The sequence below is a fragment of the Mytilus trossulus genome, unplaced genomic scaffold (genome assembly GCF_036588685.1).
Source record: "Mytilus trossulus isolate FHL-02 unplaced genomic scaffold, PNRI_Mtr1.1.1.hap1 h1tg000244l__unscaffolded, whole genome shotgun sequence".
NCBI lineage: Eukaryota > Metazoa > Mollusca > Bivalvia > Mytilida > Mytilidae > Mytilus > Mytilus trossulus.
Genome location: NW_026963317.1, coordinates 3,794,110 through 3,821,340, shown reverse-complemented (window position 1 = coordinate 3,821,340; position 27,231 = coordinate 3,794,110). Strand labels below are relative to the sequence as shown.

The 27,231-nt window shown below is 32.1% G+C and overlaps 1 protein-coding gene across 1 annotated transcript; it reads left to right on the top strand.

Annotated features, from left to right (window-relative positions):
* The first annotated feature begins 141 nt into the window (after positions 1–141).
* Positions 142–27,231, top strand: LOC134701524 (monocarboxylate transporter 12-like). The gene is made up of 6 exons (XM_063562673.1): positions 142–516; positions 1,176–1,319; positions 3,173–3,940; positions 4,975–5,025; positions 25,643–25,712; positions 26,529–27,231. Exons 1-6 carry the CDS (start codon positions 330–332, stop codon positions 27,229–27,231), a joined length of 1,923 nt encoding a protein of 640 aa, XP_063418743.1. The 5' UTR covers positions 142–329.

Here is a 27,231-nt window from a genome sequence, read left to right as displayed (position 1 = left end):
TGACGATGGAAAATATATAAATCCGTAAAGTTTCATGGACTTTATTCAAAATGTTCCGATAATTAGAACAATATAATTATGTATGAGATATAACCTTATTGAAAATTGTATTTAGTTTGATATGATAAGAACACACAAATATGCTGGTATGTGTGCGTGAAATCTATTAGGATGCGTAACGAAGGTACATGTGTACCTATAGTCTTTGATCTATTAGTTATTCAAGAAGTTATAATGGAGGACTCGTACCATATATTTCTCTGTAGATAAAAGATAGATTTCAGAAATGATTTAAGATTGGATAGCGAAGTTTCTTTAAATATACAGCTATGACAAAGCCAGATCGGGGCTGGGCATGGGTGGTAGCCACATCTTCGTTTTTTGCACATTCTATAAGTGGATATTTCCAGTGGGCTAGTGGTATGGTTCATATAGTGCTGTTGGAAGCCTTCGATGATAGTTTGTTAAAAACGTCATGGGTCAGTGCTTTGTTTTTGTCCTTGATATCATTAGCAGGTGAATATTGATGAGATTTTTTATTTTTTATTTTTTATTGCTATATGTATCGGTAGGTAATATCACGTCACGTGCTATTTAGCTTAAGCAATACTGTCTGTTTTCAGCGGCATTTATACATTTTCATAGGGAAAGGGGGACAACTATAATACACTTCATGTACTTTTTATATCCCGAAACTTTACTAGAAATAGTGAGAATAAAAAAATTAGAATAAATAAAGGCAACAGTAGTATACCGCTGTTCGAAAGTCACAAATCGATTGAGAGAAAACAAATCCAGGTTACAAATAAACTTCTGAAATAAAAAAAAATATCATGAAGAACCGATTAAATGATCAATCAGATTACACAGTATAATGAGAACTATCATAATTTTTATTTGCACGGACGTGTTTGCCTTAATAAAAATCAGAGACGTAGTATACGGTATTGGGTTTTTTCTTTCTTTAAGGCCGTATGGTGGCCAATAACTACTTACATCCACTTCATTTTAACTATGGTGGATATTCGTCTCATTGGCATCCATTACACATCTAGTGTTTATACGATTGCCAAAAAGAATAATTTCCACTGGAGACCGTCACCAAATAACGTTTAATATTTTAAAATATTTACATTAAAATCAATATGTTTTGTGAACTATAATTGTTCTTACAGGTCCATTGACCGGTGTTTTAATTAACCGATTCAACTGTAGAATATCAATGATAGTAGGTTCTCTGATGCTTACCATTGGTCTCGTTACAACAGCGTTTGTGCCCAACCTTAACTGGACATTTTTTACATTCGGACTTTTATCAGGTAAATATTTTTAAAAGTTAATTCATGAAAAAGGTCAAAATTAATATATGTACATGTCTACCTGTAAATCTTGTGTTCTTTGACTAGTCCAAATATTAAGTATGACGTGTTGAAAGGCTCTTTTATTATTTTTTCTTTGACACCTTCATATAGCCTTTCAAGACGTCATTATTTTTTAAAGGTACTCAGTTTTTGAAAATACCAAGAAACGTACTTTACAGGAAAAAACACAACCGTAGAGAAGGGTGTTCTATGGAAATACCCTCGCCCTGAACATGCATGAAATATTTGCCACTGAACGTTAAGTAACCAACAATCAATCATCTATGAAATACTGATTACCAAATATATTGATTAAGTTTTCTATGATACTAGTCTATATAAAGAAATTTGGATAAAAAAAAAATCCCATATCTATGTTACTATATATTAATGAACAATAACAGAGGAGTTGATTTACGTAACTTGAAGAGTTATTTTAAATGGTACCACATCTTCTCATTTATAAACTAGGACATTTTTGAATGAATAATTGGTCATTGCAAATAAAACTAAATGTAATGTCAACGTCAAAGGCACTAACCCAACAACACATATGTACCAGTATCACATATTGGCTACTTTTTATACCCTTATTAGCTTTTTAAAAGGACATGTCATCAAAGGAAAATGCGAAACAATTCAAACGGAAAATACCAAGTTGAACGATCTTATTCATGCCAATTTACTTATCATCTTCTCACCTTTCTTACCATGTTATGGTATACATAAATATTCTTCTAGAATAGCCGATTTCTCAAAATTGCCGTGACCAGTAAAGTATACCCCATTTTTTTCGCATAAAGTAACGTACACGGTACCGTAAATTAAACTAAAAAAGTACGCATTGAATGAACTTGCACAGTAGAAAAAAGTCGAATGTGCATGTTTTTTCTCGTATATTTTAAAATTAAATTTTTTTAAAACATATCTTAAGTTAAATTATTTGTCACTGGTTATATTATGATTCATTTAGGTTCAACACTAGTATAACAATATTTCTTTATATGCTTTATACATCTCAAAACATTAATATTGCCTTAGCAAGAATTCATGCGTATCGGTAAATAGGCAGCAGTCGTCCGTCTTCAACAATGAGTAAAACGCTGAACATAGAGTAAACTTTAAAAGTCCACAACATAAAGAGCAAATGTGAAACAATTCAAACAAGAAAACCAATTGTCTTATTAAAAACAAAGAAATAAAAGGAAAAAAAATTAGACACCAATCAACGCCTACCACTGGTTAACAGGCTACTGACTATGAACAGTCACATGAAGAATGGAACGGAGTAACGGCGATCGCCAAACCCTCCCCTAACATGTGACAGTAGTGGAACAGCAAAACTTCAGAATAAAGATAATAGATATAGGAAGATATGGTATGAGTTCCAATGAGACAACTCTCCATCCAAATAACAATCTATAAAAGTAAACCATTAAGGGTCAATGTACGGCCTTCAACACGGCACCTTGGCTCACACCAAACAACAAGCTATAAAGGGCCCCAAAATTATTCGTCTAAAACCATTAAAATGGGAAAACCAACGGTCCAATCTAAAAACGAGAAACGAGAAACACGTATAAATTTCATAAATAAACGACAAGAACTGTACATCAGATTCCTGACTTAAGACAGGTGCAAACATTTGCAGTGGGATTAAACGTTTTAATGGTACCAAACCTTCTCCCTGTTTCTGAAACAATAGTATAACATCACAACATAGAAAACCACACGATAAGCCTGGTATCTTGGATACCTTTTTTTAGATAGTGCTTACATATTTCATAAGCTATGTTTTCATCTCTTTAAAGGGACTGGTCTAGGAATATGCTATAACTCTGGACTCATTGTTCTCGGATTCAACTTTGAACGAAAACGGAACCTAGCAGGTGGATTTGCTATATCAGGATCAGGTATAGGTCCGTTTCTGCTGACTCCTATTTTCCAGTTTATTTATGAGACCTACGGTAGAACAGGCTATTTTATCCTTCTTGGAGGTCTCTCTTTACAGTATTGTGTATGTGCTTCAACTTTCTGGGAATCAGATATAGAAAAAAGATCAAAAGAACGCAAACCTCTTCAAAAACAAAGTACTCATGATTCTTGTAGGCCGTATATATCCATTATGAAAAATATACCAATGTCGTGTATATGCGCATGTCTTTTTTTAGCGGATATAAGCGTCTTCCTTCTGTATTTACATTTTCCAAAATACTGTTTACAGACATATTCAACAAAAACAGAAATATCTCTATTCATGTCACTGGCAGGTATATGGAGTGCTATAGGCAAATTGCTGTTTGGCATGGCGAACAACAGTCACGATATTGATGAAACCATTACGCTTTTCGGAACCTTCGGGATTTTAGGTATTGGTACTATAATTTTTCCTTTCTTCCGTTATGAGTTCTATGCCAAAGTAATATACGCAAGTGTTCTTGGTTGTTATTCCGGTTGTTGCTGGATTGTATTGAACACTATAGTGATATGCATCATAGGCAGAGAAAGATTTGCTCATGCCATTGGATACATAATGCTGTATTGTGGGCTAGGAACACTTTTTGGACCTCCTCTTGCAGGTTAGTAATATTGTTCCTATTTTGAATTATCTCATGATAATGAAAATTATTAAAAAAGCTATAAATTTCTTTTTTTGAAATTTCATTTTGAGCAGTCTTTCTTTTTCATGCCAGTTTTTTTTACTTATGAATTTGAATGTCCCTTTAATATTTTTCGCCTCAGTATTTCAAATTTCATGATGGACAGTTTCTACAGTGATGCACGACGCCAAATATTTTAAAGCGGAAACTAGATACAAGTACATGTACATGAGCTGATTAAACACAACATGACGAAAAAGATAATGCAAACCCGGACACAGAATCACCGCTATTCATGACGGAGATACATTCCGTATATTAAAATGATTTCGAAAAATTATTACATCAAATTCAAATCAACTGAAGACAAGGGACAAGAACTAACACTGTTAAACATTACAGATGAAATACCGAAAATACGATTAAAATGAAAATTGCATTTGGAAAATCAAGATCGAAAAGCGTGACCCGATATGATAAATCGTGAAATCGAATGATAAAACTAATTCATTTTGTGATTTTATGAATCTTTATTAACCCTTTAAGTTAACAAAAAGTGAGAAAAAATGTAATGTTATCTCATGTTATGATTCATTGATTATTGATTGTTTAATGACAACGCAGTGGCAATTAGTTTAGGACGAGAACAAATAAACAATTGATTTAAATTTTATAATGTTAAAAATAATGTGTGCAAGGTACTAGTCGAACCAGATTGAAGGATGGGCAGTTTGCTTTTACAATTAAAAAGGGAGGCATGGGGAAAGGGGTAGAAGTTTGAAATAAAAACATTCATTCAGCAATAATTTTAAACACGCCGAAAGCGACGTGTCTATGTATTTATACATCACACACAGCCAAATGGTCTCTACTTTTACAAAGATTCTTCAGTCGGACAGGAGACGTCCAGAGTAGACCATATTTATATTTCCAAATCAATCCTTTGAGTTGACTACTATTTAGCACAATAAATCAAATACAAATAAATTGTTCAGTCATTCATTATATTGTAGGATTTATTGTTGACTTTGGTGGAACATACGATGATTCTTTTACAGCAGCAGGTGTGTAAACAATAATATCAGACGTAAAAGAAACAGATATATAGGTTACGAAACAATACACTTCTACCAATATAATGCACGTATAAGACCCAACTGACTGTAAAATTAAATCGTTTTTCCTCACGAACCGGGGAATGTTTCAAAGAGAAACAAAATCCTTACCAAAGACCAGAAAACAGCCAAGGCCAACCCAGCATGAACAATCCTGCAACCGGAGGCATGCTTCAAGTTGTCCCTTAACAATAATTTGTAAAGTATACTTGTTCGTTGAAAATGGACGTCACATTTAACTCCGAATAATATAAATGAACCAAAATCAAAAGTGCCTGTTCTTAGATGAGGGTCTTGATTTTTCTTTAACTGTCTATTCATTTTCTCTCTTCTATATATTCAGCTAACCATTATTCTGCATTCTTTTTTTGTTTGCCAATTGTTCTCTTTCCTTTATATCTGTAGGCTTTATTCTGCTCTCATTGCTTCAGAATATTGCTTCATTGCCTCAGTTAATATTCTGTTAACCCCATACAAACCCTCTTAAATTGAGTTTTCAAGAGTAAAAACCATTAACCAGTTTGAATTACAAGGATCGATGTACTATTTTTACAATTATTTAATTTTTCCAATATATTTTAGGTGTACTTCTACTATGCGGAGCTTTCATTGGCTTGTTAAGTTCACTGTGTCAAAACAAGGACCATGATAACAAAGATATATATTTAGATTTTGAAATAGATATAGAACTAACTGAAAAAGAGCAAATGTTAAATAAAAAATGAATAAAACTGTCACCTGTATCCTTTGATTTTTTTATTAAAACAACAAATGCAAACATTTTCCTGCGTGGTCTTATCTCAGAATGTCAAACATAAGTGATACACTCGCCAAAAACCAGGCAAGTTGAATAGAAAATTAAAAGAAAACCAATATCTTCATAAAATAAACACTCTTAATGTATTATACCCTGTATGATATTAATGATTAGGGTGAGTTAATCCGACCTTGTTGTCAATAAATTGTATGTGACTGTCATACAAGTGAGAGGTATAGCCATCTATAAAAGCAGGTGTAATCCACAATTTTCTACATGCGGAAAAAAACTATACCAAGTCAGGAATATGACAGTTGTTTTCGTTTTAATTTACAAGCTTTAAATTTTGCCTTTTTTTATACATAGAGACTTTCCGATAGAAAAGCAGGGTGCAAAATTTGTCAGAAATAGAGCAAGTGTTAAGTAAAGAATGAATATACTATAGTAACTATCACATGTTCCCGTACATTCAAGCTACTCTTCATCAATATTGAACAAATTAAAACAATTATCTGATCTTATATAGATTTTTTCGGATACACTTTATGTAAATTTTTTTAGAGATTATATGAAGTGTTTGAGGATTTTACTTCTGTAAACATAAAAGATGTGGCATGATTTCCGATGATACAACTCTACCCAAGAGACCAAATGCCACAGATTTTAACAAATATGAATCACCATATGGTCTTCAACAATGAGCAAATCTTATACCGCATAGGCAGCGATAATAGGCCCCGAAATGATAAATGGGAATAAAAAATAAATAAATGACAACGGTAAAACATTTTAAACGAGTTAATTAACGGCCCAGTTTATGAACAAAAGATGAACGAAACACAAATATGTAACACATCAACAAACAGCAACCACTGAATTACAGGCTCCTGAATTTGGACAGACACAATCATACATATATACAGAATGTGGCAGGGTTAACTTGTTCGTGGGATCCCAACTCTCCCCTAACCTGGGACCGATGTGTAACAGTACAACATAAGAAAGACTATGAAAATCGGTAGAAAAAGGCATAACTCATCAGAAGGATACAAGTAGAAACACTACACAGAGTAGACGTGGCCGGGTACTTGTACATCCTAACAACAGAAAATCAATAAGTATACAGATCTGAGAGTTATCGCAGTTACTGACAGCTAGTTCAAAGCCACTAACATCAGTAAATAATGCTTGTCTCTATGACTTCAAGTTAATTACCAATCAGTGCACAGTGATTTAGTGTTAATATGTCATAAAAAATTAGAAAAGCATGACATTGTGCAATATTCTAAGGTACAGGTATTGACAGATTGTAGATCCATGAATGTATATAACAATGATATTTATTTTGCATTGAATATATTGATAACAAAATCAATATTAATACCAATAAAAATAAAATTCAATGACCTATTTACACTGTTGAATTGGTAACCTTTTAGAATAAGTTTATTTAAAGGATAGACAAGTTCACCAAGATAGTTTCTAAATTTCTGACCACGGTGAACAACATTTCCGTAAAAATGAGGATGTGATATTCCGTTTGAAACAAGTTTTCTACAGGAACAACCAAACTTCAAAACCAAATCTTTATATTTATGGAAGATTTAGTAAATGTTTTAACTAAGTTTGGTCATAAACTGTGATTCATAACAGTACATATTTACAAAAAAAGTCTGCTATTTAAGGGGCACAATTTGTACCTATAGGAATGCATACAACATGCCCATAAACTTTGTTGCCGAAACGTACATAAATATTATCAAGGAGAAAACTAACAGCTTCAATCATCGCACCACACCTCCAGTAGGCATATCTAACATATTTACCTCTGCAGATATGACAGATGCTCAACTCGAACAGTAATGCACTGCAAACAGAATAATATTCTTGTACTATAGTCTTTTGTTGGACAACACAAACTCATAAATATCCACTCTCATGCAAATAACAATACAAAGTAACCCCATTTATGGAAAATGTAAGCTGACAGAATAAAATAAAAGAAGTAAAGTTAACGTACATAAAAAAAAAATCATGGAATTATGGCGACAATCCCCCTCCATAGCAGTGCATATTTAAAGATTCGTACTGTCACACCTTGTGTGTCACGTTATCTTGTTATAAATTACCAATAATTGACCTTTTTATACAGATTTTGTCATTTTGATCTCAGACATATCTCTAAATAAAACTGAACTTTCGTTTTATTAAGGAATACTGTCGACGTTAGTCGAGAGTAGAATAACGATGTCTGGTAAGAGTTGTTTTTTTGTTATATTAACATTTGTAAATATGTTCAAATTATACATCAGGAATAGATTACTTTCGCTGTATTTTGCAAAACTTTTAGGAATTCTGGTCCTCAATGCTCTTCAAATTCACATATTTTGTTGCCTTTAACGTTTTGGGATTCTTGCGTGACTGGTGAGTCTTTTGTAGACGAAACGCGCGTCTGGCGTATATACCAAAGTTAATTCTGGTATCTATGAAGAGTTAATTTATATAATTAATTATTAATGTTCGTGAACTACTATTTTTAAAAAATATAAAAAAAAGACCCGAGTGCAAAAATACCATTATATGCATTTTCCTTATTCAAATACTATTATAAATATATTATATCTTGCAATGTGCGAATTATTTAGAATTGTAAAAGGTACTTGGATTATAATTGAGTACTCCAAACGCGCGTCTAGTCTACACAAGACTCACCAGTGACACTCATATCAAAATATTTATTAAGCCAAACATGTGCAAAGTTGAAGAGCAGTGAGGACCCAAAATTCCTTACAATTGTGCCAAATACGGCTTGGTAATCTCTGACTGGGATAAGAAAATCCTCTGGTTTTCGAAAAATTCAAAGTTTTGTAAACATGAATTTTATAAAAATTACCATTGATATTCATGTCCACACCGAAGTGTTAAATACTGGACTGGTGATACTCTCGGGGACGAAACGTCCACCAACAGTGGCATCGATCAAGTGGTGTAAACAGTTTTCAAAGGTATCAGGATTATGATTTAGTATGCCAGACGCGTGTATCGTCTACACCAGACTGACCATTGACGTTAATATCAAAATATATTTTCAAGCAAAATAAGTACAAAGCGAGGCGCCTACCAGCATTGGCATCAACCTAGTGGTGTAAATAGTTATCATGATAGGTACCAGGATTATAATTTAGTATCTTAATCGATTGATTAATTTGAACAGTGGTATACTACTGTTGCATTTATTTAGTTACTTGTAAATTAAGGCAACAGTAGTATACCACTGTTCAAGACTCGTAAATCGATGGACAAAAAAACAAAATCGGGGTATCTAGAGTCATTATAAAAAAAACTCTGCAGCATAATATATGCTCAAATAAACAAGAAAATGCATTTTATTTAAGAAAAAATTCATGCAACCGCTAGATTTGGTCTTTTTAAGCTGCCCTCGATTTTTATAAATTGATTTCATCCATAGTGTTAGCGTAAGACGTTGCCGAAGCGTTATCGACTTTAGCAATATTTATCATAATAAATCACATCACTCGAAATTACCTTCCTACACGAAAGGTAAGTCGCAAAGGCAAAGGCATCCATACAAATTAGAATATTCAAACAGAATGGGTCAATGAAAACATGATATGTTGCTGAATGCCTGTCCTGCGGCCATGACATCTATGGTGTTGCCCCGCAGTTAAAGCCAATAATCGCTATTATTTATGAATCACATCACAGAAACTGCTTGACAATCCACCTTGAAACTTATTTCCCAAAGAAATTTACCAAAGAGGAAATCCTGAATGATCATATGTCAGTTCTATGTTACCAAAGACAAAGAACTGGATCTTCCCTACCTAAATTGGCTACATTAACTACATAAGTATCATGAAACACATCGCTATATTGATTGCCTCCCAAGAAATGTCTTTATTAATAATCAACATCAATTTTATCAGCAGCCAAACTTTGGTGAATAAGATTTACTCTTCTTTTAATATTTAACTAAGTGAAATTGACTTGGTGATGAAATACATATGGGTTTCTGTAAGAGGTAAATTGTAAGTAACCAAAATTTAATATGTTCATCTGTGAGGCTGTGCGAAGTTTTGATGAATTGAAAATATTACTACATAATTGTTAAAGTTCGTTTCTTTGTGTGTTGCATTGTCGGCGATGATTTTTTGCTGCACTTCAGTGTTTCTGTTGTTTTTTTGTTTTCCTCTTATAGTTGATTTGTTTACCTCAGTTTTAGATGTTACCCAGATATCTTTTCTCTAAATCGATTTATGAGATTCAAACAGCCGTATACTACTGTTGCTTACATTTACAAAGCGACAGAAGTATTACTTATGACAATTGACAAATTTAAATCAATATAAAGATTATAGGCTTTCTTCGTAATCAGTTAAATTGTAATGTTATCTTTTGTCGATACATGTACATATGTAACAGAGCAATATCATATTTCTAATATAAAAAGGAATCTTAGGAAATTTCACATACGACGACCTTAAACAAGTGCTTTTTTTAAATTTTAGCCACAATTTTCTTTTATTATGAAAGGCATAACGAGTACAAAATACTGTCATACTCTCGAATTGCATACAAATATGGAGAATTAACAAAAAAAGATTTTATTTTTAATTTTAATTTATACGGATGCTTAAATTAGTAAGCATGTGTTTGAACGTTTTAAGATCTCAACTTTATAGAATCTAAGAACGTTCTTAGATCTCATCAAATTATACTATGATTTATCTAGATTCAAAAATAGATCTGTGGTGATATATAGAGAATAATACATGGCAAAATCCGTATCATATGTCGTATCATCCCGAGACATCAATATCAGCCCGAGGGCCCTTAGGCCCGAGGGATGATATTGGTCGAGGGTGATACGGCATGTGATACGGATTTTGCCATGTATTATACGCTTTATCATATATTTCAACAGAAGAGTTTTATATTATATTGAACTGTTTTCTGATCCATAGCACTGGGTTACCTTCAGTTCTGCTTTTGTCTTGTTTCAAAGCTTTCAAATAACTGCTCAATTATTTATACGAAGCACCTAGGTTACCTTACAATCTGTTGTTTTGAAAATATTTTGTTTATTATTGTATTATTGAGTGTTTTGTATTTTTTATAGTTGCATTTAGTGTGCCAAAAAAATTGTTGTAAAAACTTGATGTTCGTGACGTTACATACCAAACAATGACGTCATTAAAAAATTGACCTATTTTTTTTTTTTTAATATTTGATTTTTTTTTTTTTTAATAGAAAAAAATTCTTAAGCAAAAAAACCCCCAAAAAACTGACTTAAGCTTAAAAAAAAAAAAAGGGTATGCGATACGGGTTTTACCATGCGATACGGGGTATGCGATACGGGTTTAGCCATGCGATACGGGGTATGCGATACAGGGTAGGTGATACAGACTGGAAAAAAGAACCTTTATTAGATATACAAACTAGCTGTATTTTGTACTAAATATATGATAAATATACATATCAAATGAAAATACGTATTCAAAATTAACATTGAATAGAAATTAATGCCCGATTCCTAATACACAAAGGCGACAAAACTGTTTAAATAATTGCAACTGATAAAATCCTTCTTGGTTTCATGAGGGAAACAGGTTCATATAAGAAGCATTCAACATTAACAAGTAATTAAATTCTTTTAAACTTCAAAATGATTTTATAGCTTAATTTTACAGCGAGCAACATCAGCAAACATGTTTTAGTCATAAAGATTCTCTGTCAATGTTCAAAACACATCCGACGCTGCAGTTGCATTGTGCACGTGATATCATCAGGTGTATCCCATGGTTTATTATAATTAAATCAAGGCTGTGCTTATAAATGGAAGAACAGTGTCATGTTATAACTGTTATTTAAATATACATATTATACGATGCATAAACAATGTAATTTTTGGCTCTGATTTTCATTGTAAAAATTTTATCTAAATGTTCAGTTACTGTCCATAAAGGAAGTTGAAAAAGTTCGTGAAAATTAGAAAAAAACAGTTTTCAGATAGAATGAACTGTCACGTAAAGGATAGTTTCGGTTTCGTTCAATCCATTTGAACAAAAGCAACAGTGTTCTGACAATTTTATCAAGTGCCTTTTGGTTTTGTTCGCACATCGTATTCAATCTGATCGAATTTGATGCAACTGTAATACAAGTATGAGGTTTATCTAGCTGTAAAACGAAGTTGAATCCACCATTTACCCGGTACACAAGAAAATTACTGTACCAACTCAGGAATGTTGCAGCTTTTGTTTTTTGCTTAATCACGTTTTTCTTTATAGAAAAAAATATATTTTTATTTATATTTTCTCAATAGTAATTTGTATTAAATATTAAATATTTGATATATTACTTTTGTTCTAAGGACAGCAGAGCACTTTTTGTCGGCAACTGAATCTCTTTGAGAGACAAAGAAGAGGAATGTTCAGCCTTGAAATGTATGCTTCTACAGGTAGACAAGAGTCTTGGAATGTCTTAACTCCTTCTTCTTGGCATTGTGGCCAACTTAACTTTTGACAGGAGATACTTAAAAAATCTCTCCAGCAGACACCCTTCGGTTCTTCTCTGTCTAAGGACAAGTTGTATTCGTCTGTTTCATTGGATCAGCGAGTAAGGCTTCTCCTGTTGTCATGATGAATGTTATGGTCTCTTATAGGAAAACGTTTGCCTTCATTACTCAGATTAACAAGCCAGCATCCTATCAGCTTAGTACTTCTTCCTCTGCTGTTCATTGCATATGAAGAGATAAGCTATTTATCGTCCGAACAAGTCAGGTGAGAAGAAAGTCAAATATGTAATGAGTAAGAAGTTGGGTAGGTGATGTGTTGTCATCTCCGATAAATCCATTCCCCTTAAAAGAGGGAAATTATTCTTCTCTTTTTCCTCATCTCAAGTGGGGCCAAGCTGTTCCACTTTTTAGACCAATAAATTCAGATAAGTGGGAACTTTCCATTTAACGGAGGGGATTTGTGCTTCAGTGTTTGAAACAGTCTCCTCTTTCTTATTTTCAATCAATGTCAATCTGTCAATAACAAAGGATTCGCAAATCAATCAGTTGTTATGCGAAGAGAGAACATTTTATTAAGAAAGGTATGTTTGGTGAACTAAATCTCCCATTTAATCCAGGGTTTTATTCCCGGCTGTTCTTGGTTTTCAAGACGAACAACTGGAAAATGATTCCAGTTCTCGGTCTATCTGTTCTCAATAAGTGCTTCCACATTTCAAAATGGTTTGATGGACGCTTATTTTCATATCCCTATGCCTCTTAGGTTTCCTTAATTCATACGACTTCTTTGGGCAGACAAGGTGTATAGTTTAAAGGCTTTGAAATTTGGTCTTGCTATAGCTTCTTGAGTTTTTTCTAGGATTTTTCAGACTGTGGTGTCTTATCTTTATACCAAGTAGTAGTAATTTATTTCTACATAGACGATTTTCTAATCAAGAATCATTGACAATCTCTTCTGGAGGAACACGCCGATTTTTACTTCTAAGACTTTTTTTTTATAAATGAGGGACAATTCCCAGTAAGAGTTTGTTTTCTTGTGAGAACGTTTTCGGACAGTTATGGGTCCCAAAAAATGACTTGTGTGTAAAGGGAAATTCAACGGTCTTATCTATATCTAATCAACAATATATAACTTATGAACATCATATTCCTGCTTAGAACAGGTACACACAAATGCAAAGGGTTCAAAAGTTTTGATAGGTACAAACATTTACTCATATCTGCAACACTAGTGTAACAACTTTTACAGTGTTCTTAGAAAGACACACCATAAAGTATCAATGAAAAGGCTTTCTTCAATCAAAAGACATATTAACACAAGTGAAAATATACTGAACGAATAATTTTATCAATGATACAATGTAAAATACAAAATCTAATGCAAGTATTTTGTATCAATGGTTCTGATTGGATGACAGTTAGCGTAAAATTCTCTTTCTCCGTGTCTGTAACTAGGAAGCCGACATTTTGAATAGCTGAATGTATTGACATGTAATTTCTACAAAAATAAGCCAAAAAACTCACATGTTTCAACTAAAAATCTTCTTTTCGTCAAATTTTATTACATTCTGAAGCGGCACAGAAGCCAGAAAACGCCTGGTGGTTATGTTTGATAGCATACCTTTAACGTCACCCAGTGTAGGGACGAAAGAAGATAACATCTTTGCGCAGAATGTTCATTAATGAAGATTTTACACTGAAATAATGATTAAAATTTAATTATGAACTTGTTTTGCATTAGAATAGAGATAACTGTGTTGTGTTAGAAGCTTTGTGGACGTCCATCGGTAGTTTTATTTTCACAAATACCTGTTGACCTGTCCCCGCTACGCGTTGCCAGGTCAACTAATTTGCGGCAGTAAAACTACCGATTGACGTCGTTATCTCTTAAATCAATAAAATAAGGGTGAATAAATAAAGGCTATAATAACCTTAAACAAAATAATTGTGTTGTAAGGTAAACAGTTGAAATGGATTTTTTTTTACAAATATATATGCTCATAGTACGAAGAAAGATAAACGTATAGTCACACCAAGCTGGTATATAGAGATACAAACCTGAATAAATAAACATTAAATTACAATAAAAGCATTACAAATAGTATCAATAGTTTCAAGAATTTGCAATGAATAGAAACAAAATATAATTAAGAAATGACATATACAAATAATTCAATGATGAGGATAGGCAAGCAAGAACAGTGCTGTTGTTTAAGTGTTAAAATCCTGTATGAAGTTCATGTTGATCATGTTTATAACTTTTGCTTTGAATTGTTCGTGTATTCATAATAGTATTCAATACAATAAGCTTCTAATTGCTTTATCACTTTCTATCCATGTATTGAAGTTTCAAGATTAAGACAAAAGGGTAAAACATGACGCCCGAGTAACTATATTATGATTCAAGTGGTCATTAAGCTTAAAATTGATACAGTACAATTACAATGCTATTATAAGCAACAACTCAATATGAAATACATTCAGTGTTCAATTTCATGTATACCAGCAATAATTCTTATCAGAACAAGATAATAAGAGAATAAATCTTGACTTCCCCTGTAGAATAATTTGGATTTTTTAAACGAAGCCTAAGTTGGATCTTTCTCCAGAATTTGGTGAAACTTCGCCTTTTCTCGTTTTCGCGTTATTTACGTCTTCGAGTAGTCGCGTTTTCGCCCTTTTTGGAATAGGAAGATTAAAAACGTTAAAACGCGAAAACGTGAAATGGCCATAACCGACCACCTGACTTTGGTATACTTCGTAATTCCTTTTTTACATTCTCAGCGACGAAGCAACTGAATATAATTTCACAAGAATTACGTAAAGTCTAAAATGCATTAAGAAACATTTGAATATAAAACCCAAAATTTAATCTTATGTTATCATTTCCCTCTTAATGTAGAAATAAATTAATACATAAGGTCATACAGTTTCGTAAACAATTAATTTGAAATGTTGTTTTGATTTTTTCTACATTCTCCAAATGTGACGGATTATTTAATTTTTATATTTCATTATGATATAAGACATGATATTTAGTGTAGATGGTTTGTCAGGTTTACTCCTCATACACTTTTCAAGCTAGAGCTTCCATATCATGCATAATGATATTATAATCATATCATTTAATTTTGTAAAACGCTTCTTCTGATTGGCTGACGTTGTTATGTTTATCTACTCGTAGACATATTTTTTTTCATGTGACCCTGACGGCATCAACGTTTTTTCATGGATTACTTGGTTTAAAATGGAATTTAGAATTGAATCATCAGAAGTGACTGTTATTTTTTTTCCTGTCAATTCGAATAACATAAAATACTGGTGCACACTTTAAAATAACTCGCTACGCGGGTTATTCAGTGTGCACCACATTTTTTGGTTTATTTCTTCATAGAAAGAAACAAATGTTACAGTCATTCCTTAAATACCTTACATGAGCAGTTCAAATTTTTGGACAAATGATGCGTTACGTAACTTTGCCATTTTATTATTATTAAAGTCATTTGAAACCTCAAATTAAAAACAAATGATGCATATAGTTATAACAAAATGAATAGTTGTCTATAATAAACTTATGTACATATACTTTTTCTGAAGAAAATTCTTTAATTTGTACACATTTAGAAAACGTTTACTTTTCTTTATTGCTTACTTCCAGGAAGCAATTCGCCGATATAATTTCCGTATGCAAAGTCACCTTAGAATTAATCTTCTCGTTAAAATCCGATGATCGCAATACGCATACATCTGTCACTGAAATTAACAATTATCTGGTTGTACATGTAAAACAAGTGCTCAATATTGATGCTTTTTGTTGATTGTTTACTATAAGGTGATAATCGATAAACTTCGAAGTCAAAACAAGGCATTTAATGAGTTTCCATATTTGTTAAATCATAACTTGACAGAGAGAAAACAAATTGACGATTCTACGATATATTTGTGTTAAAAATTATTAAATCGTGCACAAAAGAATAAGTGTATGATAAATACATGCATTGGTTCAAGAATTGATTAAACGTTATTTTTCACCAATCACTCGTTTCATATGACTTAAACAATTTACTGTATTCTTACAAAATTTGTGTTATGAAGCTTGAAACTAAATGTTCTGAAGTACTGAATAACTCTTAACTTGAGTGAAGGCATGCCATGTTTCTCACAGAATTTTTTGTTATTTATTGAATTAAAATTTCTTATAATTTCAGTAAAACAATCATATTTATCTTAAAGGGACACTAGCTCTCAAAATCAGGTTAACCGATTTCATTAAAATTCTCATATTCGATTAATAACAATGTTAAACATTATTTAAAATTATCAAAAGTCTAACATAAAAAATGTACAGGGCATCAGATCGATGATATGTAGCTTTGTCACGGGTAGTAAGGTCGTCATACAGAGGACAGTTTATTACAGTGATTTTGTCATAGTTTGGATATTGGAATTGCTATGGTTTGGTTAAGCGGTTGTCATGGTTCGGTTAAGAGTCTAGAGATTCGTCATGGTTTTGGTCAAGTTTGTCATTGTTTAGATCGAAATAAATATATATGTGTTTCACTTTAATACTGAAAATTTGTTTGATAGCACCTGTTATTGAAAGAAGTTACACTATATATTAACTGCCTTAGAAGAAAAAAAAGCATTTTTAACCAAATTTAGTGGATATAATTGTCAAAGCGTAAATTAAACGTGTCTTGTTACTTTTCATAAGTTTTCTACAATATAATTTTGAAAGTGACTTCTCTTTTAAACTAGCTTTCGATTTAATTATACAAATCAATACAAAGCTTTGCTTCAGTTTCACATATAATCCTCTCTCCGTATGCTTGACTCTGCCAAGGATATCGTGAGCGGCATCACTAGTCAAATAACTAAAGACTTCTACTTAAAAGTTGCAAAAATGTGGCAGCTAGTCAAAAAATAATTCTTGTTTTTTACATTTGTTTGTTTTTCTTTATTTTAAAATTTGAACCAGTTTATGATGAATAAAAGGAGATGTGGGGTTATTGGTCCATGATACAGTAACCAAGCTACAAAACTAACCAAAAGATATTAAGAGGACGTCATAAGTCTTCAACCATTTATGAAACTGAATCGTTACGAGTGGAATGGACAACAGCTTTAAAACTTATTGGTTTCAAAACTTTATGTGAAATAATAATTAAAAACACTTTCAAAGTTGAAATTTAAAATATGAAAGATCCCAATTTCGATTTGGATTTAAGCCGATATAATGTTCAAGTTTATCAATTATTATTACGAATCAATAAAATATCTTTTTTAATCAGTGTATAGTATGTGCGAATCCTGAAATACCCTTTTCACTATATCCGTGATGGATTTCTTATGTAGAATGATAAAAAAAACAGACGACAAATTCGCGATTTTTGAATAGAATAAGAAATAATATACAATATGTATTGTTTTTATAAATTCATGATACATGTATTTGATGCGGACCCTTCAGCCATCCAGGCGTAAAATTGATACACAGATAGACAAATATTAAGAATAGTTAACAAAAATAGCGTACAATAGTTTTAAAAGTAGCCGTCAAGTTTCATTACTAGAAAAATGTACCTTTTAACATGATAAATAATGAAGTATATCTTAATACAGGATTTGTTTTTCAGCTTGCTGATATTGAATCAAATTCCACTTTATTTTTTTTGTGATGCGATTCATGTTTACTGGCAAAGTAACTTGTAATTTTGACCAGGGCCGATCAAAAACATTTTTACGTTGTAATCCGAACCTAATAGGAGGGTTTGACGTCTGGAAGGTTGCATAAATAATTTTTGTAAAGCCATTTTTTATACATCTTATACAGTAAAGAAAATTCGAGCTACCATCGAGTCACCTTGATATTTGTTTGAATTTCTCCTAACTATGTTCTCGACGTTTTACTTACGAAAGGTACAGAACTAAATATCATCATTAATAAATTAATTTTTAATTAATGGTACTTTTGATAACTATTTACACCACTGGGCCGATGCCACTGCTGGTGGACGTTTTGTCCCCGAGGGTTTCGCCAGCCAAGTAGTCAGCACTTCGGTGTTGACATGAATATCAATTAGAAGGTAATTTTATAAATTTTCTGTTCACAAAACCTTGAATTTTTCGAAAAACTAAGGATTTTCTTACCCCAGGAGTAGATAACCTTAGCCGTATTTGGCACAACTTTTTGGAATTTTTGGTCCTCAATGCTCTTCAACGTTGTATTTATTTGGCTTTTTAACTATTGTGATCTGAGCGTCACTGATTAGTCTTATGTAGACGAAGCGCGCGTCTGGCGTATAAAATAAAAATCCTGGTACTTTTGATAACTATTTAAGACCATTTTCAGTTTCAATAATTTCGCACCTGCAAAAATTCCACATCAGAAATGATTTCACTTTCAGTTTACTGCAACTATAGTTAAAATGATTAGCATCAAGTCAACGATATTATGGAGTCTGCTATTCAATTACACTTTTTTGGACTTTTATCTTGTGATTATATATTAATTGTGTTAAAACATACATTTAAATCAATTATTTCGTACTTTCAAAAAGTAAACAAACGCATTTTCCCCGTAATCTGTTATTCTACAATAGACATACTCGCATATAACAGTAAAAATAACCAAACTGGATTTGCATTTATATACAATGACAGTAATATTGTAAAAAGTGTATAGTATCACTTCATTCTTTCAAATATTTTACTTTTTATGTACATGTAATGATGTTGTATTAGTACGGTGACCGAGTAAGGAAAAGTCGCTTATTTAAGGAGTTTAATTGTCATTCGGACTATACGGCTATACATCACAGTATTGGTAGATCGAAGGTTAAAGTTAACATTTTGACTTGTCTTCAAAAAATCGTACGGTACAGTTTTTGTAAAATGGACTTTGAAGTACGTTAGTTTACTTAAACAAAAATTCGACTTAGAAAAGTTTGAGGTCTACATTGTAAAAAAACATCCGTGTTATGATTTTTGTTTTTATATACATTGTTGTTACACCTTATTTTATCAATTTCAAATCAGTTTAGCAAAATTAATCCGTTATTAAAGAGTTTATGTAAAAGATTACCAACGTAAATATTTTGCATCTAATAGAGTATATTTTTTTTTTTTTTTTTTTTTCTAACGCAAAATGTCAAATAATTAACAAATATATGATATTTCATACCTTTATTAATCAATTATATTAAATTCATTTATCTCAGAAGCATTATTTCAGCAATTTAAGCCAGACACAAGTCCTAATGCTCATATGACGGAGCTATTTGAAGCGTATATGCAGCCTCTTATAGATACATATAAGCAATGGGGATGTGCTGTATCACTTACATTCAAATACTAGGATGTTTTCCTTGAAGCAGGGGACATTTTGCTTTCAAATGTTAGTGCAGAATGAGAAGGAAATGATCAATTCCTTCAGATCGTCATCCCAAATGTATCCTTATCATTTGTGTAACAAAATGTACCAATTAATGAAGATGGATGCCAGTTTACATACTCAATATCCTTCAACTTTCTGAGAATTTTATAGATGGCTACTTTGCTTTAAGACAGACTCCTTGACATTTTAACGGTACATAGGCCGACATGGCAACATTAAAGACCGTTATAAAAGCCCAAGGGGATCAGGTGGCACTGTAGGTATAACAAATTAAAAGTCCGCGCTTATTAGATTGATCCTTACTAGAGATTTCTAAGATTCCCTTAGTCGTGTAACGCTAAAAAAAAAGGCTGGAATTGCTGCAAATAATGCGAATTCACAAGAGGAAACAAAACCTATAGCAATGAAAAGAGATGAAGAACATGTTATTGCCCTTGTGAACTAGTTGAATGATCCATGACTGATCCGTTTGATATCTTCTCCATGTCTTATTAATATCTCTTCTATAATGCATGCTACAAGAGATATTCGATTTCTTTTCCCAAAGCTGTAGATGAAGGCTTGAACATGTCTCAACATTGTATCACTAGTGCATTTTCTTTGAATCCAGTCAAGGAGTTTTTATAGTCCAATATCAAAGTAAAAACTAAAAACGTTTGAACACATGACCACAAAAACATACCTTAAATAAAAATCGGGGGAAATACTTTTAGGTCACATTAATCCATAACTTGTATTTGGACGTGTACTGATTTTGGAAAAATGTTGAGATGATGTTACCACAAAACATTTTCTGTCGCACCCTTTAGGTCCCATTCGAATTTCCTTTTCTTTCTAGATGACGGCACCATAAGAAAATCATGCAAGTGTGATTTTTTTTTCTAACGCAAAATGTCAAATAATTAACAAATATATGATATTTCATACCTTTATTAATCAATTATATTAAATTCATTTATCTCAGAAGCATCCTCTGAGTTCAGTATTTTTGTGATTTTACTTTTTAGTGAAGCTTCCTTTGTACCATCTCTCTCAACTTAAATTAGAGATGGTATGACATTGGTTCAATGTATTGATATTAAATATCCACCAAAGTGTGTCAGATTATTGAAGGGAGAAGTATTCGTGACTGCAAAACTTTGAAATATCCCCTATGAGTCCACCTGATGTGAAATTGTCAAAGGCATTTATATTAACACTGTTAATGGCTGACGTAACTTGCTTAGCACTCAATTGGAGACCTACGTTGATACTCACTGCCTTAAACTTTGACACGATGTTTATAGAAATGGGAAAGAGCGGAAGAACAATCATAATACCTGTAATACAAATGTGATAGGTCTGTGTGTTCACAACTTTAAATATATGACACATTCAAGCGAGTTGTGATTGCGTTGTGAATGCAGATGGGGTAAAAGCTGTGTAAGAATGGGAGGAGATTTTCACCTATTCACTAACTATGTCTGTTTTCCCCAACAATTTGTTAATAATCAACTGCTGTACATCCAGTTACCAGATGAGACACAACTTTGTCTCTGTTTGGAGTAGGTAAACACACTGTTTACAAGATTTTGATGGACACGCACGACTATTTCAGTGGTTTTTAGAGTTTCGGTTATATTGACAAAGATAAACCCCCTGCTTGGGCATGAACGATAATTTCAAAGCTTTATGATCAGAAAACTCTCTTTAAAACTTGCCACTAGTAAAAATGTAAGTCTATTCGGATCACCTCCCTGTTAGGCGGCAGTGAAACAGCATGTGTCACGTACTTCGTTTCAAACTAAAAATTTGGACCTTATTACACATTGCTAAACCTCTATTCCGTCAACTTTACAATACGGTTTTTGAAAGTTATATGATTCACTACACCCCGTGTATTTTAAAGGACATATGTCAGCAGAATTCCTGTAGGATCTTGTGTTTTCATTGAAGGGAAAATCATTATGTAGAAAATTCAAATCATGTTCCTTGACAAATGAACCAGAAGATAATCCTGGTATAATTCTGTTGTGTGGATCTCTTTGATTAGATTTTTTAATTGTAACTGTTTTCGAGGTATTGAGTGCTTTTTGGTTTAAATGAATTATATGAATGAGCTTAGGCAAAATACGGTAAAATAATAATATTTATCTTTTATTGTTGAGGTTGAATGTCAGTCTGCAAGGTAACAACTGTAACTTTAACAGAAATTGTTTAGAATAGATCAAGTGTTTAACGCCAATTACAAGAATAAATAGATTTCTTAATTCATTTTTTTTTACATTTTCGAGATAATTCATTGTTAATTGATTTGAAAACATGTCTGTTTCTTTAATTTAACCTAAATTGGTGTATATATCTTCAAATTTTAAAAGTATGGAAGAAAAAAAGGAAAACACAAAGTTTGATCTTTGACCTTATTTCATGCAAAACTGTTACCACATTTCTTTTTGACGACATCAATAATATAAAAGTACTAATTTTTTCGAATCCAATGATATATAATATAGCCATATAGTATGTTTGACGATTAAATATAAAAAATAGTGGGTCTGGTCACCGTACTATATGGTGTGTCCTAGAATTTAAAATAAGTCTAAACATTACACAGATATATCAGTAATTTTGAATTGAGTACAAAAGTAGGCATTGTTCAGAATAATTGGTGGCAGTATTATATCACGAAGAAATATGTGATGTAACAGACTGAAAGATAATAACTTTTTTTATGCACATTAAACTACTAAGCAACTTTTACATTTTGACATACGCAAGATTGACTTAACTTTGTTCTGTGTTAAATCATTTACTATATGATATAACTTGTGATGTACTAACAGATTTACTTTATACAAAGGTACTTACCAGCTTGAATTATTGATCAGAAGTTCCTTTTACGAAACATCCGAATGTTTACATTTTTGCATTGGTTATATTCAAAAACACTTAACACCGTCATGTCAAACTTATCCAAACTATGACAAAAAAACTGTGCTAAACGCTCTTCGATATGATGACCTTACTACCCGTGTTTGTGCCGTGTGCATTTAGTATAGACGCCACTAATAAACTATTGAGTTGATTTCTGGAGACCTCCGATGATCATTTAACCGATAAAAATATAGGTATGAATATAAATAGATAGTGAACGCGTTCAAGGGATATTCTATGTATGTTTAATTTTATTTTAGAGAGTAAAAATATATTGTTATCCTCGTTTTGACCTTATAAGAATTAATTTTGTGTATCTTCGTTTCACTTTCAATGTTGACATTCTTTTCGCTAAATAACCGAATACGCACAATGTATTTGTTCCGGACCATATGAGTATTTGGACCATACGAGTATATGCGTATGGTCCGACCGTACGCGTATGGTCGGGGCTATGAACACTCTGTTAGTTTACTTTAAATACTTCTAAACTCGTTCATTAAAAAGACGCTATCATATATTTATTAGGTAATTTAGTTATAATATTATAATAAAACGATTAGCTAAATTAAAATTAGAAGTTTCACACAGTTAATTTTTCTTACTTGTCAAAACTATAATAAACACATTTTATACCGATGGTCATTACCGATTTGTTATTAACAGTGAAGGGCAATATGTAGAATTAAAAAATAAATTCCAAAAATTTCTTAATGAACTATTACACAAGAAGTTACTGGAAAGTAACATAGTTTATTTAAGTTATCTTGTGAGTATGGTGTATTGCAGTCATGCTACGACATTTGAGATCTAGAGCTTCTTAAAAAAAACACCGTAGACATATCGGAATGGCCCTAGACCTCGGTTACAATGTACGCAGCTATTAAAAGGTTAGCTTTCCACTGGCAAACAAAAGGTGTATTGAATAGGATCGTGCACAACCAAGACTTGCAAAAGCAAAAAAAGCTATGATACCGTTTGGAAGTAAATGTCATCCCAAGCCTATATGCTAGAATGTAATTAGCGATGAAAACTAACTATGGTATCAATATTTAATTTTTACGTAGTATTTAAATTATAAAAATAATACATTCTCATCTAAACATAATTGTTATTTTTAGATAAAGCTATTGTATTATTAAAACTTTAATAATGTAATTTAAAAAAAATACCTATATGGTCCCAATACTCATATGGTCCGGTCCGTTAATAACCAAAGGAGTATTATACTAATATGGTCCGACCATACGCGTACGGTCGGACCATACGAGTATACGCATATGGTCATGACCATACCCGTATGGTCCAAATACTCATATGGTCCGGAACATATTCATTATTCATCTCTACTGCTAACTAAGGGGTTGAATTGAATTCCACATGAATATGGATTTAAAGAGGTATTATGATTGACTTGCAAGTGAATAATTCATTATCAATAAAGGCAACAGTAGTAAACCGCTGTTCAAAACTCATAAATCCATGGGGGGGGGGGGGGGGAAATCGGAGTAACTAACTAAAACCGAGGGAAACGCATTAAATATAAGAGGAGAACAACGACATAACACTAAAATGTAACATTCATAGACGAAATCCCACGAAAATAACAATATAACATATATATAACATCAAAACCAAATACATGAATTTGGGATAGACAAGTACCGTGACACGTCTTATCGCAATGTGAATATACACTCAAAAAATTAGAGAAAACAAACGACCCAATGTCTCTTATCTGATTATGACAAAATTGAAACATAAAAATTAATATTTCCCTTTTTCACTTAATGATTGAGCAATACAATTTAAAAAAAATATCGTATCTAGTGTATCTTTGATAAATAATTATTACAAGATGATATATGATAAATTTTCCAAAAGAAAATCTTTTTTTATACACAGGTAGGTGAAATTGTAAAACTTTTTTTTTATGACATGACAAAAGTGAAAAGGACATCTTTGTTCGAAATTAAGCCTTTCAAGCAAAAAACAGAAAAGAGTAAAAAAATATATCTTTTTACCAGCAAAAGGACCGAAATTGAAAAAAAGTAAGTCATTTAAATGACATGCAAGAATTTTTTGATAGGAAACTATTAGGACTTCATACTTTTTAACTTTATTGTATTCGAACGTCACAGGTGAGACTTTTGTAGATAAAAAAAAACGCATCTGGGGCAAAAATACGATCAATCTTAGAATCCTGGTACTTTTGATTACTAGTATCTATGATAAGTTTTTCACATATTTGTCAAAATATTTTTAATAAAAATATAAAAAAATCAAAAATTTTGAACCAACCGTTTTGTCAGAAAAATAATACTAGATATATAGCAGTTTGACAAACTCAAATTTTCATTATTTAAAAGCTTAATATTCCTTTTACAACACAACGTTATTAAATTGTAAATACATCTGTTTCTCAAACCGCGCTTTCTTTCGGGAGAAAACCAATTTTGTTTACATACTGGTCCAAGTTCTGATCTCGAGGATGTATCTCATAGAGACATAACTTGGGAATGTGAATATTGTTTAGATTGAACGCTGCGGTAGCCCTACAGTCGAGGTGGCGGTAGTTAAGAAATTTAGTGTTAGTTTAAACTTTTAGAAGTTCGGGACATATACACGTTGAAAATATGCAGCCCAGCCCTATATTTTGACGTTTGAAAAATTGCTAGTGCATATCAACTTTCAATTCTAGGATATATATTTTATCAAAACTTCATAGTAAAATTGTAAAGTTTTAGCCGTAAAGGGAGTAATGGGAAAATGCATTGGCAGTATTTACAGAATCGCAACCTATACATGTAGCTTTTATAAAACAGTTGACAGATAAGACTGATAAACATGTTGATCCTATAGGGTCTCCGAACTCCTGATGCAAAGTCCTACGTATATCTAAGTTTGATATCTTTAATTCGTTGACTGCTGCGGCATTATGTGAACAATATAATTTTTTCTCCAACAGGTACTATAAATGCTTCGGAATTTGAAGATTCTGCTGATCCTCAAAATGAAATTCAAAATCTATTTGAAATGTAAGTAGATTTTCTGTTAAGGTAATTTGAATACTATATTTTTCTTAGCCATGAACACCAATTAAGAGTCATTTATAGGCTGTTGTAGTGAAATTGATGCTGTTAATGCTATCGCTACCACTTGGTACTGAACTGTTGATCGTCAACTGAGGTTATCATTAGCCAAGTAGTCAATAGTTCGGTACTGGTAAAAAAACTCAGATATTCTTGAATCAAGGTTGGTGTTTTAAAATTTTGAATTATTTAATGTATCTTCCTCGTGTATAGCTCTAATTTCTTGCTCGGTTGGACGTTACTGTTGCTTTCAATTGATTTATCGATTCTTCGAAGGTTGTATTTCAGGCATTTATTTTTATATTTTTGAGTCTCAAGCAGAAATTATTTGTCGGAATGCGCTCCTATTTGTATTTTATCTACCACAATGAGATAGGTGCACTAGCAGGGGTCCCTACGCATCTAGTGTAGTACAATTGGTACTGATTATCCAATTATAAACAAATAATCAAGGACGTCCTTGTTAAGGTAGTTCTAAGATAATGTCGATGTACATGCTGAGACAGATCCTAACCTTTTGCTAAGATAGATCTTAAGACAGATCATGAGACGGACAGCTTCAATTAACAAGGCTGGGGTTACCATTCATTCAATTTTATGTAATGAAACATCAATATTTTAACTTCTTGGCCATAAAACATTATGTCGTATTTTAATTTTTGTTTTTTATCAAATAAATAGATATCGATGTCTCAAAAAGTAGTAAAGATATATTATAGAAAATTAAAGATATAAATTATATGGTCGTCTTTTCATTTTTAGGCCAGAGCTTCAACCGTTTTTTAAGCAACTAGTTAAAGTAGGTGTTTCGGAGGCACTTAAAGAAATGCATGCGAAAGTAAGTAAGTTGGAAAATATTATCGACGATAAAAATTACCAGATCAGGGAATTACAACACCAAAAGGCGATTTTAGAAGATCGACTAAAGGTTATAACAAGCAATATGGGAGACAGAGATAAACTTCAAAGTGAAATTAAAAGATTAAATGACGAAATTAATAAATTGAAAGCAGAGTTGATATCAGCAAATGAAGATTTGGAGAAAGAAATAAAGTCGAACACAGAAAAAGATGCTGAAATTGCACAATTGGAGAAAGATAAGATATTGACTGAAGAAAATGATGATAGGACAGCACAATTGCAGAAAGAAAAAGAGTCGAGAATGGCACAATTAGCGAAGGATAAAGATGCTAAGATATCACATTTGGAGAAGGAGATGAAGCTGAATGAAGAAAAAATGGCTAGGATAGCACAATTGGAGAAAGCAAAAAATGCTGATATGGCACGACTGAGGAAAGAACACAAAGATATGATGTTAGAATTGAAAAATGAAAAAGATGCTAAGTTGCAATACAAACAAGAAATCGATAATTTAAAAGTAGAGAAGCAACAAGCTAATTCGCAAAAAAAGGTTGCACTTAAGAAACTAAAAGATCTAAAACAAGTGATAGATAGAAACAATTGA

What these genes read in the sequence shown, in the direction of transcription:
- LOC134701524 (XM_063562673.1), top strand. Translation starts at nt 330, where the DNA reads ATGACAAAGCCAGATCGGGGCTGGGCATGGGTGGTAGCCACATCTTCG. An exon ending in GTCCTTGATATCATTAGCAG is followed by an intron (nt 517 to 1,175) that starts GTGAATATTGAT and finishes TTGTTCTTACAG; the next exon opens with GTCCATTGACCGGTGTTTTA. An exon ending in ATTCAAAATCTATTTGAAAT is followed by an intron (nt 25,713 to 26,528) that starts GTAAGTAGATTT and finishes TTTCATTTTTAG; the next exon opens with GCCAGAGCTTCAACCGTTTT.